At 37.1% G+C, this 14,516-nt stretch overlaps 1 protein-coding gene across 2 annotated transcripts in view; it reads left to right on the top strand.

Annotated features, from left to right (window-relative positions):
- Positions 1 to 14,516, top strand: part of ZNF704 (zinc finger protein 704) — a 202,659-nt gene that overhangs the window by 42,708 nt on the left and 145,435 nt on the right. For both annotated transcript variants that reach the window (XM_070481001.1, XM_044780319.2), the window contains exon 2: positions 2,371 to 2,612. In XM_070481001.1, coding sequence (XP_070337102.1) covers positions 2,392 to 2,612 — 221 coding nt within the window. In that variant the 5' untranslated portion in view covers positions 2,371 to 2,391. The remainder of the gene's footprint in view (positions 1 to 2,370; positions 2,613 to 14,516) is intronic.

The following is a 14,516-nucleotide window of genomic DNA, read 5'->3' on the forward strand; positions in this document are numbered from 1 at the left end:
AACATGTGATATATATGTAAATTTTAAAGCCTAGGAACATAGTGAATATCTACACCTGTTGCCCCCTCCATCCACCAGCCTTACAAACAGCAGAACCCGTGACTCAAAGTATCAGCCTCTCTTACTTATCTCTACATTGTTTTGTCCTCTTTGGTCATTTCTGACTCTTTCTAATTCCATTTTTAAACAAGAAAGCTGGGCTAAATTGTCTTTGAAATCCATTATATTGCTAAGATTCCCTGATTAATATTGAGAGATTAATTTTTTGTTTAGAATATATTATAGAAGATTTATAGCTTACATTAATGAATATTACTATAATTTATTTTACTATGAAGTCTTGGCTAAGAGCATGACATACAATTGTAACATCATTTCTATAGGAAATTTATTCTACTTTGTATCAATTTGTGCTTTAGATGCTAGGTTTTCTCCCCTAAATTTTGAAGCTAAAAGATGAGCTTCCTGTAATATTCTCCCTCAACCCCACCTCTCCTGGGATGGAATTCATTTAACCAGTCCTGGGGCCCCAAGGGAGGTGTGGAAGTCAATTATTGCTACGACTTGATACTAATGGCTACTTATATATTTAATTAATGTAATACTTGACACTCAGGGAGAAACTCTTTATAATTATCAAAACCAGGCCTTTGTTTTCATCTTTTATGCCTGGTGTTTAGCGTGTTCCCATTGTAACAGATGTTGGGGAGGAGCTGCTATGGATGTGAAAAAAACACATCCCACTCACTCCCACCTCCAGGCAGGAAGAGTTGCCTAGAAAGTGATTAGTGATAGATATTTGTAATATTTGTGATTACATTTGTCACTTTTCCAAACTACGTTTTTATTGAACATTCACTGCATTTTTTGAAGTTCGAAATGTTTTCTTAATCCTTTCTGTTGTGTACTGATGTCATTAAAACAGTTAGCTCTTAAAAGCACTCATTTTTCTTGGACTGTTGTTTTATTTCCTTAGTGCATTCTAAAGAATATAGTAACTCTTTAATGAGTGCGAGTAAACCAAAAGTGGCTGACCGTCTCCTGGGTCAGCCCAGGAGCTGGCTGGGGCTAGGTCTCACGGGCACACCCTGCAAAGGTCTTCTCTTCTCCCTGCCAGGTGTGGGACAGGAAGGGAGGGAGCACAGGTTAGAGCTCCGTGTTCACGTGGAAGATCCATTCCAGCCAAGTGGATTCCAAGCACAAGCCATCCCTGGGCTCTGGAGATGCTCATGTGTGGGCAGGTCCTGTGACTCCAACACACATATGCCTCAGAGTTTATTTTTAGTCTGAGAATTTCTAGTCATTAATATCCTCCTTGGCCAGTGTCTGCTGTTATCGAACACACATACTCTCCTTTTGTTCTGAAAATGCGTTATGTTTGTGGCTTGAGCTTCTATAATTCTAAATCTTTTGGTCAAACTCTTTGTGCTTTTCCTCCGACCTAAAATGAAAAAGAAACAAACGAGCCTATCTTCTATTTAAGTGAATAAGGGAAGATTTACTGACTGCACAGAGTAACTCGATGAGAGGGCTGGACTGGCGGTGTGGACCTGTGAAATGTCTTATAGGTGCAGATGTGAAACATGCTTGCCTGGTTAGTGAGGCCCCAGGTCACCAGAGAATCTGGTTCTTCTTCGTACACTTAGGACTTTAACGAGTTTGCCCCAAACCTCATTTATAATCCCAGGCATCTTACGAAAACCTTTTTTGACTTCAGTCTCCTTCTTTCAGTCATCACAAATTCTGAAATAACCGGATTCAATGCCCTGAGGTTTAATTCTATATTTGTCTTAAACCTTCATCGTCACTGCATCTAGTCAAAATGATAAGAAAAATTAATATGACTTTTTTTATCATACTAATGAAACGATTTCATAAGATCTTAACTGCTGTAGCTAAAGGATAAAAAGCATTTCTTCATGAACTAAAGAGTCTGGTTAAGACCACTATTCGTAGTCAAAGATAAGACTTGGTTTATATGTAAGGCTCTCCTGTGTTAAACATAATCAGCATAAAATATTTAATAATTTATTTACTTGAGTTTTCTCAGTTGTAGAAGAGAAAACAGTGATGTCTTAAATTCTTAGATTTTTTTTTAGAAGACTTATGCTTTCAAGTCTTCACAGTTTTTGTGGTCTGAAAGTCTTGTATTTGTCATGCTTCTTGTTTGCGTTATGACAGATGATACATCAACTGTATGTTACTATGTAACGTCATTTTATTTCTGTTACATTTTTCCCATTTAAACCATAAAAGCTTCAAGATGAGGACGGAGGGCAGCGTCTGTGGTCTGTCCTCACAACCATCTGCGCACAGTCGTGCAAAGCTGGTATTTTGCACAAGTAAGAGTGTTTGCGTTTCCTTTCACAGGTGGGGAGCATTAAGCGGGAAATGACCTTCACATTTCAAGCAGAGGACGTCAGACGTGACTCTAGCAAAAAAGTGTCTCATCAACACTTGTTCCCCTTGGCCATGGAGGAGGATGTGAAAACGACAGACACCAAAAAAGCCAGCCGAGCCCTTGACCATGAAAAAGAAAACACTCGCTCCATATGTCTGCTGGAGCAAAAACGAAAAGTCGTTTCTTCGAATATTGATGTTCCTCCAGCAAGGTAAGGGGACGGCAGCCCTTGCGTGTGCGCCCGGGAAGTCAGTGGAGAGCGCGCACAGGCTCCACCGTATCTCTCTGAAGTGTACAGACTTAAGAAGGGTTTTCTGCCAGGAACTTGTTTCTGTTGCTTGTGTGAAATAGAGCAGCTGGCCCTGCTCTTCAGAACTGACTCTGAGGCTGCGATAGTTGGAAATACTGCAGCTCTAGAAAAGAATGTTTTGTTAGATTTTGGCAAATGAATAATAAAGAGCGAAAGAATAAAAGTTACAAAAAAGAAAAAGAAAAAAAGAAAAGAAACATGAAATGTAGGACTGAGCAGAGCCACTTAAAAGCAACGGTCCTCAGGTCTTGGGGCAGGGTTGGAGAGCTGTGGCTGCAGGCTGGATTCGGCCCCGGCCTGTTCTTTGTGGCCTGCGAGATCAGAGTGATTTTTCATTTTTAAAGGGTTAAAGAAAATGAAGAATATGTGACATAGATCATAGGTGGCCTGCAAAGCCTAAAATATTTTCATGTGACTCATTACAGAAAAAATTTGCTGATCCCTGGTTTATATCATGGTGATCCTTTAAAGACAGATCTACCTTAGAACAGGGCCAAGAGGGTTTATCTGAAATAGCAAAAGGCTTTTCTCACGTTATAATTTTACTGAAACCACCTCCGGCAGCATTGAACCAAAGGATGGTATTATGGCAGAATGGCAATGGAATGGTGTAGAATATCCATACTTGACCTCTTCCTTATTTCCTTGCTTATCACTTATCTCATCTAGAAAGTAAGTTCCACCTTGGCCAGGATTTTAGTCCGTCTTGTTCATGCTTTATCCATGGCGCTAGGACGATGCTTAATTACATCCTAGGGGCTCAATAAACATTTGCTGGATGAAGGAAAGAAAGGAAATTCTGTAGTACAAAAGCTGGCTTATTTTTAATGAGTACCATATTTTGTTACCCAAAACCGTTTATAATGAAACTTTATAAGCAATTGTTTGAGAAGTCCTGCATTTCTTAGAGTGGTTTCTGACAGCTAACTAGGAAAATGGTATCTTTGGATAAGGGGTAAATGTTCTTTTTCTACCTATTCATTTTTTGTAATTAAAATTTCCTTTATTTCTATGTTAAATCAAAAGTATCTTCTCTAGAAAATTACATATTTTTCTATTCTGCTACCAAATTTGTCAGACTTTCTAAAATTATAGGCCTCCTTGTTTTCCTTAACCTTTAATTGAAAATTTTCATATCTTTGTTACTTCTAACTACTTAGAATTATTTGCTTTTCTAATTTTTTCATGCAAAATACCCGTTAAATTCTTTAGGATTAGTTCCTTTCAGTAGGGGTTCATTGTGAAATGTTTTATCATGCCCTGAACCTGTTTGGCACCTCAATTCATATCTGTTATTTGGGTGACTCATAGGAAACATGACATGTTAATTTGAAATGTGAAGAGCTGTGGTTTTATTTTCTTCCTAAGTTTGTAGGGCAAAGATTAGACTTCCTAACGTCAGAGAGTTTAATGCCAACTTGCAATTCTACAGGCCTTACTCTACGTAAGGTTTTCATTAGATGATTTTATATGTTAAAAGACCTGGAGTTAATAATTTTAAATTGCCATAGATTGTTTTAGGTTTATCTTTATTCTTAAATTTCACCCCACTTGCAATAGTTTCTGGGAAAAATAATGAAAAGAGGAGGAATAAAAATGCTTCTGCCTTTTCTGACTTTGGTGTGTGGAATATTTTTCTCCACCTTCTCAAATTCACTGAGTGTACTTAAAAGTCATGAGTCAAGCTAGTGTTCTTGTGGGGTTCTTAAACAGTATAGGGGAATTAATTAGGTTTTAAGTCCATTAATGTACGGCAAAAATTCCCCAATGACAGGGTATAATTTAGACATATTAATCTATTGTGGGAAGTACTAGTTAAAGCTTCGTTGTTTGAGATCTCCACTAATACATTTGTTTTCATTTCTATGGTAAGAATTGAATCATCGCAAATATGCCGACAGTTGGCGAAATGAATTGCTCTTTTTTTTTTTAAGTGATGATGAAGGAATCACAAATTGTGGAGTTTAATTATCTAACTCTCAACACTTTCTGTTCTATTCCCATTTACTGTTAGCAAGTTATTTTGTAAATGTCAACTTTCCACTGTCATCGAAAGTAGATCAATATTTTGTTTTAAAGAAATTCTTTTACCTAACGTGGTAGGAAGATACAAGATTTTTCTTTTTGTTTATTAAGGAGAAATATAATTATATCTGTTGGCAGTATATAAATATGAAGTTTGAGTAAGTCTACAGTATAGTGAAATTTATTGGTATAGGGAAATTTATATATCTATATCATATATAATATATACTAGTATGTATTTTATATTCATATCTATATAAATATACATAGTCTATATAGTTATATCTATTTACATAATTATTGCAACTTATTCTCCCAAATCCAGATGTTATATATGGGTCAGTTCTAGAAAGGCAGGATAATCATTTTAGACGAAAGGGTGTCACTTGTGTAGAGCTCAACAGTTTAAAATCAGTTTGCTATCATCTTTCTCAGTTTATCTTTTGCTTATTTTCACTATAGCCCAGAAAGTTTTCATTGACCTTATGCTGTCTGTGGTTTGTAAAATGAAACTTGCAGTTTATTTTCTATGGTTTGTGTAATGAAAACAATGGATATATTTTATGTTTTCTCATGTCCCTGGAAAGGTCTGGGGACCACCCCCCCTTAACCTCTATAGCTCACTGTGATTGAGCATCACTGACTTCATCTCCTGCTTCCATTCAGTAAACATTTGTTGAGTACCTGCCATGAACCCAGTACTCAGTAAAGAAATGCGTGAGATGGGGTGGCAACCCTACAGGAGCTCACAGAATCACAGTTCCTAACTTGTTGCCTTCTCCTTAGAACTGGGTGAATTTGTATGTAAAGGAGAATCTCTTAATCTTAAGAAATTATTAATTTGACACAATTACTTAAAGGCCTAATTTTCTTTTATTAGTACCTTTTTCAATATGTGGACGAATGGAATGGAGAAGGAGGAACTCTGGATTTGAGAGCTATCTTACAAAATCCCTGTTTGTTTACCTGTTTTCTGAGGCCCCATTTAAAAGTTGCTAGTTTCAGGAAAATAAAAATTTATGTAAGTTTTTAATCCAGGTATGTTAGGCTGGGTCATCCAAGAAGTAAAAGCCAAGACAGGATTAAACATGCCAAGTGTTCTGTTAGGGCAAACATCTGTGGGAGAAAGGGGGTGGGGGACGGCAAGGAAGGAGGGACTTGCAGGTCTGAGCCCGGTGAGGGAGAGATGGAGGGACGGTCGGGTCGAAGTGTCCCAGGCTGCCTCGCACGGCCATCAGGAGTCCTACATTCTATTAATGCACAGAGTCCACTTTCCCCTGGGATATTGCGTGATCGATTTCAGGAAGAAACAGTGTTTTCTTTTTGGGGGGTGGTAGTGGTGTATGCATTATAGACTTGAGGTACTCAAGATACTCCTCAAATTCTTCCAAGTTCTTAAGTGGATAAAACTAAACAAAGAGAGAAAGAGAGTGTAAGAGAACATGTCACCGATTAGTGTTTCTCTTTGGAACTAAAGGTCTATCATTAACAGAAAAAATATCTTCCCGACTTGAAGAATTAGTGGGGAGCAATAATGTGGGTCGAGGGAACCAGTACCAGGAGCAGCGATGCTCAATGACCAGTCTCTCTCTGTGCGTGTTTAGTGACTTGTTCATTTAGTGATGTCTGGTTATAAAAAATAACGGCCCCTCCCCAAAAGACTGTGAATTGAGAATGAGTAGTTACACGTTATAAATATGTTATCTTAAGTATTTTTTAATCTCAAGGGAAAAATACTAGCTTTATTGATCTCTATAGAGAGTTTAGGAAAATGAGCTTCAACAGTGTAAGGACAGGAATAAAAGAGGCGGGGGTGTGAACTCTGGAAGAGTCGAGCCAGAATGGAATTCCAATACTGTAAATACGAAAGAAATGAATCAGAGGCCGAATTAAGACAAAGACCAGTCAGAGATTTCCTGTGGGCAGAGCTCACTGGTTCATTAGCCAAGACAGTAATTTCAGCCCGATGTGAAAAAGATGAGGAACATGGGCCCAGATAATAAATGAGTCATGCTCAGCTCAGTGGTGGAAATTGGAGGAGAAAGAAGATTTGAAATCCAGAGTAGGAAATTTACAGATTGGCCAGGGATGTAAGGCGTGGAAGTAGTTCCTGGAATGAGCGCCAAGCTAGCGGAGTAACATGAGACTTCTTATGATTTGGCCTGATTGAATTTGGTTGGTAACACCAAATTCTTTCACAGTGCAAGGAATGTCCCTTTGAGTATTTGAACTGACCCGATGGGTAACGAGGCAGCGTGGTAAAACCTGTAAGTATCAGAAAAGAGAACGTAAAGGGCTCAGGAGAGTCGCCTTTGGAGGAGAAATTTTCCACTCATTTTAACTCTGCTTGGTTGTGCGGAGGAGTTGGGAATACCTCTAGGCTGGTTTCTTTATACGGTTCATAAAGATTGTTCCAGTGTTTGTATACATTTTAAAGACTGATGTCATGTTCTTTGGCATATATGAATTTAAATCTGCTACATTTAAAGTCTGATTGTGTAGTAAATAATGTAGACATTTACCAAAAGAGAAATAAAGGGAAACAAGTGCTAGACACTCTCTATGATAGCATCATGTAAGAACTAAGAAATTGTAAAAGGGTTGTAAATTGTGAGGTAGTGTAAGTAATGAAAATGAAAGGTTTCTGATCTGTGTGTGCCAGATGGGTTATGTCATGGGTTATGTTGTGTCCCCTAAAAGATATGTGGAAGTCGTGATCCCCTAGGACCTGCAAATGTGACCTTATTTGGAAATAGAGTCTTTGCAAATGTCATAAGTCAAGATGAGGTCATTAGGGTGGGCTGCATCCCAGTACGACTGGGGTCATGATAAGAAGAAGAGAGGAGACAGGGACACATAGGGAGAATGCCATGAGACAACGGAGGCAGAGTCTGGAGTGATGTGTCTACAAGCCAAGCAACACCAAGGATGCCAGCAACACCAGAAGCGAAGTAAGAGAAAGGGATGGAAGGGATTCTGCCCCAGAGCCTTCAGAAAGAGTGCTGTGGTCTGAATGCGTCCCTGCAAAATTCTTTTGTTGAAACCTAACCCCAAGGTGGTGGTACTAGGAAGAGGGGCCTCTGGGAGGTGATTAGGTCATGAGGACGGAGCCCTCGTGAGTGGAGTTAGTGCCCTTATGAAGGAGGCCCAGTGAGCTCTCTGGCCCGCTTCCGCCACACGAGGATGCAAAAAGTCTACAGCCTACAGGAGAACCCTCCACTGACCGTGCAGTTGCCCTCATCCCAGACCTGCCACCTACAGAACAAGGGGGAAATCGATTTCTGTTCTTTATACGATACCGGGCCTGTGGTATTTTATTATAGAAGCCTGAGGGGACCAAGAGAGAATATGGCTCTGCCAAGTGCCTTGATTTCAGACTTCTACCCTCCGGAATTGTGAAAGAGGGAACTTCTATTGTTTTAAACCACACACCTTGTGGTGATTGTTACAGTCCCTCTGGGAAATTAACATAGGTCGCTAGTGCTGATCCGTACAGCTGCTGTCTTGCCCTATGGGTTTACTTGGAATAGATTAATTACTCATATTCATTAATTAAGTTAAAATTTATACTTAATAACATTATTAATTACCTATACCTCTTAGGGAGAGACACTATCATTGCATTTTCTATTACTGCTTACTATAGAGAAAACTTTTATGCAATATCTTTTTATAATAGCATTTTCATTAAAGCAGTAACTTACCTCATCAAATAAATTATGTAGAATTTTGTTTTTCCTATAGCTGTTCAAATTGTGGATATTTGTTTAGCTTGGCTCTAAATCAAGTTTACTGAGATATAATTTACATATAGTAAAATGCACCCATTTAACTATACACTTTGAGTTTTAACAAATATATGTACCCATGTAATTAATGCTATAATCTAGGTACAGAAATTTTCGTCACCCAAAAAAGTTTTGTTGTGCCCCTTTGCAAACAGCCCCTTCTCCCACCTTTAGCCTTAGGCAGCCAATATTTTATATTCTGTCACTGTAGATTAGTTTTGTCTTTGTTAGCATTCATATAAATGGAATCATACATGATGTATTTTGGGTATCTGGCTTCATTCACTCAGCGTAATGTTTTTTGAGATCTACTATATTTTGTGTCTGTGTTTGTCCGTAGTTTGTTGCTTTTTATTGTCATAGAGTATTCCTGTTGTGTGAATGTATGAGAATCTGATCATCCATTCACCTCTGATGAGTATTTGGGTTGTGTCCATTTTGGGGTTATTATTAATAAATCTGCTAGTATTTTTGTGTATATACCTTTGGTTGGAATGTTTTCATTTTTCCTGGGTAAATACCCAAGAGTGGAATTGATGGGTCATATGGCCATTGTATACTTAAATTTTAAGAAACTGCCAAACTTGTTCAAGGTGGTTGTACCATTTTACATTCCCGCCAGTATGGTATGAGAGTTGCAGTGGTTTTACTGGTTCACCAACACTTAATATTGCCAATGTATTTGATTTTAATCATTCTGTGCAGTGGTATCAGACGGTCGCTTTCCTTTGAATTTTTCTTATGCCTGGTGATTTCATATGCTCATTAAGCGTTCACTTATCTTCTTTTATAAAGTATCTTTTCAAGTCTTTGCCTATTGAAAAATTGCGTTGTTCGTCTTCTAATTATTGAGTTGTAAGAATTCTTTATGTATTCTGAAATCAAGACCTTTGACAAATATGTCAATGTGTATATTTTCTCCTAGTCTGTAGCTTGCTTTTTGGTTTCTTAATGGTGTCTTTGGAAGAGCAGAAGTCTTTAATTTTGATAAAGTCCAAATTTTAATTTTTTTCTTTAGTGACTTATGCTTTTTATTTCCTAAGACTTTTTTTCTCTCCCCTTTAAGATATTTCACTTTTATCTTTTGTATGTAGTTCTATGATCCATTTAAAATTAATTTTTGCATATGGTGTGACATAAGGATGGAGGTTCCTTTTTTTCCCCATATGGACATGGAGTTGTTACAGTTGTTGGAAAGATTATCCTTTCCCCATTGCATGACATTGACATCTTTTTAAAAAAATCAACTGGCCACATATGTGTGTGTCTAATGCTGGACTCTGCTCTGGCATTTATAGTATGTCTGTCCTGTTGCCAGCACTACACTCTCTTGATTGCTCAGGTTATGGTAAGTCTCGAAATTAGGTAGTAGAGTCTTCCAACTTTGTTCCTCTTTTTCAACCATATTTTTGACAATTCCATGTTTGTTGGATTTCCATATAAATTTTAGAATATTTTGCCAATTTCTACCCCCCAAAGAAGCCTTTTGGGATTTTGATTGGTATTACATTGAATCTGTAGGTCAATGTGGGGTGAATTGACATGTTGAGAATATTGAGTCTTCTAGTTCATAAGCATCTTTCCATCCACTCAGGTCTTTCATTCTTCTCACTAGTGTTTGTAGCGCTCACTGCTTAGGTCTTGCACTTATTTTGTTAATTCATTCCTAAGTATTTTATCTTTTTAGATACTGTTCAAAATGACATTATTTTAAATGTCAACTCCAGCTCTTCATTGCTGGTACACAGAAATACAACTGGCTCTTGTATTTTGACCATGTGTACTGAAATCTTGCTGAAGTTAGGCATAAGGGTTTTTTTAGCTTTTTTTGGTAGTTTCCTTAGGAGCCTCTACATAGATGATCATGTCGCCTACAAATAAAGACAACTCATTACTTTTCCTTTCCTAGATGAACACTCTTCATTTGTTTTTTGTCTTGCTGCCCTGGCTTGGACCTCCGCTACAATACTGAATATGTGTCGTGTTCTTAAAGGGGAAAGCACTCGGTCTTTCGCCAATAAGAATGATGATAGTTGCAGAGTTCTTTTTGCTGCTCTTGTCGTTTTCTGTTTTTTATGAAGTACTCTCCTACTCCTAATTTGCTGAGTGTTTTTTAATCATCAATAGATGTTGAAGGTTGTAAAAAAATTTTGCATCTATTTACGTGAGCATATTTTTAAAAATTATTTTAATATGTCAAATTACATTGATTGGTTTTTGACCATCGAATGAGTCAACTTTGCATTCCTGAGCTAAAAGCCCCTTATATATTGAAGGATTAATTTGTGCTAAAATTCTATTAGGGATTAATTCATCTCCATTTATTGACCTGTCATTATGTTTATTTGGATCTCTCTGTCTGGTTTTGATGTCGTTTTAATGCTGGCCTCATAGAATGGGTTGGGAAGTGTTTTCTCCTCCTCTGTTTTCTGAGTTTGTTTTAGGACTGATATTACTTTTCTCTCTCTCTCTTTTTTTTTTTTTTTTTGAGGAAGATTAGCCCTGAGCTAACATCTGCCACCAATCCTCGCCTTTTTCCTGAGGAAGACTGGCCCTGAGCTAACATCCGTGCCCATCTTCCTCTACTTTATATGTGGGACTCCTGCCGCAGCATGGCTTGCCAAGTGGTGCATAGGTCCACACCCAGGATCCAAACCAGCAAACCCTGGGCCATCCAAGCCTAACGTGCGACCTTAACTGCTGCACCACCAGGCTGGCCCTGGTATTACTTTTCTCTTAAAGGATAAATCCACCAGTGAAGCATCTGGACCTGCAGTTTTCTTTATGGAAGTGTTTTTAATTACAGATTCAATTTTAAAAATTGATATAGTGCTATTCGGGTTTTATGTTTCTTTTTCAGTCAGTTTTGGTAATTTATGTCTTTCAAGGAATTTATCCGTTTCATAAAATTGTCAATTTTATTAGCGTATAGTTGTTCATAATAGTCCCTTATTTTTTAGTGTCTGTTGAGTCTACAGTAACGGACTCTCTCTCATTTCCAATGTGAGTTATTGTGTCTTCCTCTGCTCTTTTAAATGAGTCTAACAGTTTATCTCACTTTTCTCCAAGAGCCAGCTATTACATGTCTTGATTTTCCCTTTGTTTGTCCATTTTCTGTTTCATTGATTTCTTCTTTTATCTTTATTATTTCCTTCTGCTTATTTTGAGTCTAAGTTCTTCCTCTTTTTCTAGCTTCTCAAGGTAGAATTTCAGATTATTAGTTGTAGACCTTTCTTCTTTTCTATCGTAAGCGTCTAATGCGATGACTCCTTGTAAGCTCTTGTTTATGTGCACCTCCCAAATTTTGTTAGGTTGTTTCTTTTTAAAATTAGATTGTTAGAATTAGCCTTTATTTTAAAAAAGCAAGAGGCACAATGCATTTTTCTTATCATTTATAATTAAGAAAACAACCCACAAAACAGAAATATAGAGTATATTCTTGATATAGGATATTTGACTCGCTACATTTATTATAATTAGTGATATATTTGGAATTCTTTGCCATTTTTCTTTCATTTTTAAACGATGCTTTACTATTTTTTCCTCTTTCCTACCTTTTTGGATTGATCCAGCTTTATGAGAAAGTTATATATTCTGTTTCTTTTTCTTTTAGGATTCGTTACTCAATACCTTATTTTAAGATTTTATATTTTTTTGGGAGCAGTTTTAGGTTCACTGCAAAATTGAGAGGAATATATGGAGATTTCCCATATAACACCATCCCCATATATGCGTAGCACGGCCCCCGCCCCATTAACAATCTCTCTCACCAGAGAGTACATTTGTTAGAATTGATGAACCTGCATTGACGTCATAATCACCTAAAGTCCATAGTTTATATTAGGCTTCACTCTTAATTCTGTGGGTTTGGACAAATGTATAATGACACATATCCATCATTATAGTATCATACAGAGTAGTTTTTACTGCCCTAAGACAGTAAAAAATACTGTGTGCTCCACCTATTGACCCCTACCCTAACCTGAACCCCGGCAACCAGTGATCTTTTTACTGTCTCCATAGTATTGCCGTCTCCAGAACGTCTATTGTTGGGATCATGTCCATTTTAGGTTGGCTCTTTTCACTTAGTAATTTGCATTTAAGGTTCTACCATGTCTTTTTGTGGCTTGACAGCTCATTTCTTTTTTGTGCTGAATAATGTTCCGTTCTCTGGATGTACCACAGTTTATTTATCCTTTCACCTACTGAAGGACATCTTGGGTGCTTCCAAGTTCTGGCAATTATGAGTAAAGCTGCTGTAAACACTTGTGGGCAGGTTTTTGTGTGAACATAAGTTTTCATCTCCTTTGAGTAAATACCTAGGAGCGCGATTGCTGGATCGTATGGTAAGAGGATGTTTAGTTTTGTAAGAAACTGTCTTCCCAAGTAGCTGTACCATTTTGCATCCCGACAGCAGTGAGTGAGAGCTCCTTTGCTCGTTGTCCAGTATTTGTTGTGTTCCCGATTTTGGCCATTCTAAAAGATGTGTAGTAGCATCCAGTTGTTATTGTAGTTTGCATTTCCCTGATGACATATGATGTAGAGCCTTTTCATATGTTTGCCATCTCTATATATTCTTTGATGAGGTGTCTGTTAAGGATTTTGGCCCATTTTTTAATCAGGTTGTTTGTTTTCTTATTGTTGAATTTTAACACTCAACATGTGAGTGCCCAGTTGTCCCAGCACCATTTGTTGAAAAGATTGTCTTTGCTCCATTGTGTTGCCTTTGCTCCTCTGTCAAAGATCAGTTGACTGTATTTCTGTGGGTTTGTTCCTGGGCTCTCTGATCTGTTCTGTTAGTCTGGTTGTCTCTTCTTTCCTCAATACCCCACTGTCTTGATTCCTGTAGCTTTACCGTTAGTCTGGAGTTGGGTAGTGTAAGTCCTCCATCTTTGTTCTTCTCCTTCAATATTGTGTTGCTTATTCTGAGTCTTTGCCTCTCTGTAGAAACTTTAGAACTAGTTTGTCAAGATCCATAAAATAATTTGCTGGAATTTTGATTGGGATTGCATTGAATCTATAGACTAACTTGGGAAAAACTGGTATCTTGACAATATTGAGTCTTCCTATCCATCAACTTAGGTCATGTTTTCAATTCATTCACTTCAAAATATTTTTTAATTTGCCTTGTGATCTCGTTTCCGCCATTAGTTTTTTAGAAGTTTGTTGCATTTGGGAATTTTTCAGACATCTTTCTTTTATTAATTTCTCATTTGATTCTGTTGTATTCAGAGAATATATTTTGTATAATTTCAGTCATTTTGAATATATTGAGACTTGTGTTGTGGCTCAGAATGTGGTCTATCTTGGTGAATGTTCTATATGCCCTTGAAGAATATGTATATTGTGCTGTTGTTGGGTTGTATGTTCTGTAAGTGTCAATTAGGTCAAATTGGTAATAGTGTTATTCAAGAATTCTGAATATTTACTGATTTTTTGTCTACTTGTGACTACTGGTTTTGTATGTTTACTGACTTTTTTGTCTTCTTCTTTACTGATTCTGTCTTCTTCTTTCTCTGCAAGAAAGTACACTGAAAAGTTTTCTCAGATTTTGCTTTATGAATTTTAGAATTGGTATGTATTCTTGATGAATTAACTTATTATTATTATGAAATGTTCCTCTTTCTCTTTGACAATAAGCTTCTTTCTGAAATCTACTTTGTCTGTTATTAATATAGCCATGTTAGCTGTCCTAATCTTAGTATTTGCATAGTACATCATTTTCCATCCTTTTACCTTTAAGCTATCTGTGTCTTTATATTTAGAGTAGGTTTATTATAGACAGAATAATTGGGCTTTGCTTTTTGTTATCAGTCTAATTTTTGTATTTTATAACTCTCTGACTTATAATTGGAATATTTAGGCCATTTCCATTTAATATAGTTATTGATATGGTTTGGTTTAAATCCATCATCTTGTTATTTGTTTACTTTTTCCCGTATGTTCTTTGCTCTTTTTCACCCTTTTCTTGCCTTCTTTTGGATTGAGTTTT

This window comes from Equus asinus, chromosome 12, assembly GCF_041296235.1.
Source record: "Equus asinus isolate D_3611 breed Donkey chromosome 12, EquAss-T2T_v2, whole genome shotgun sequence".
Lineage (NCBI taxonomy): Eukaryota > Metazoa > Chordata > Mammalia > Perissodactyla > Equidae > Equus > Equus asinus.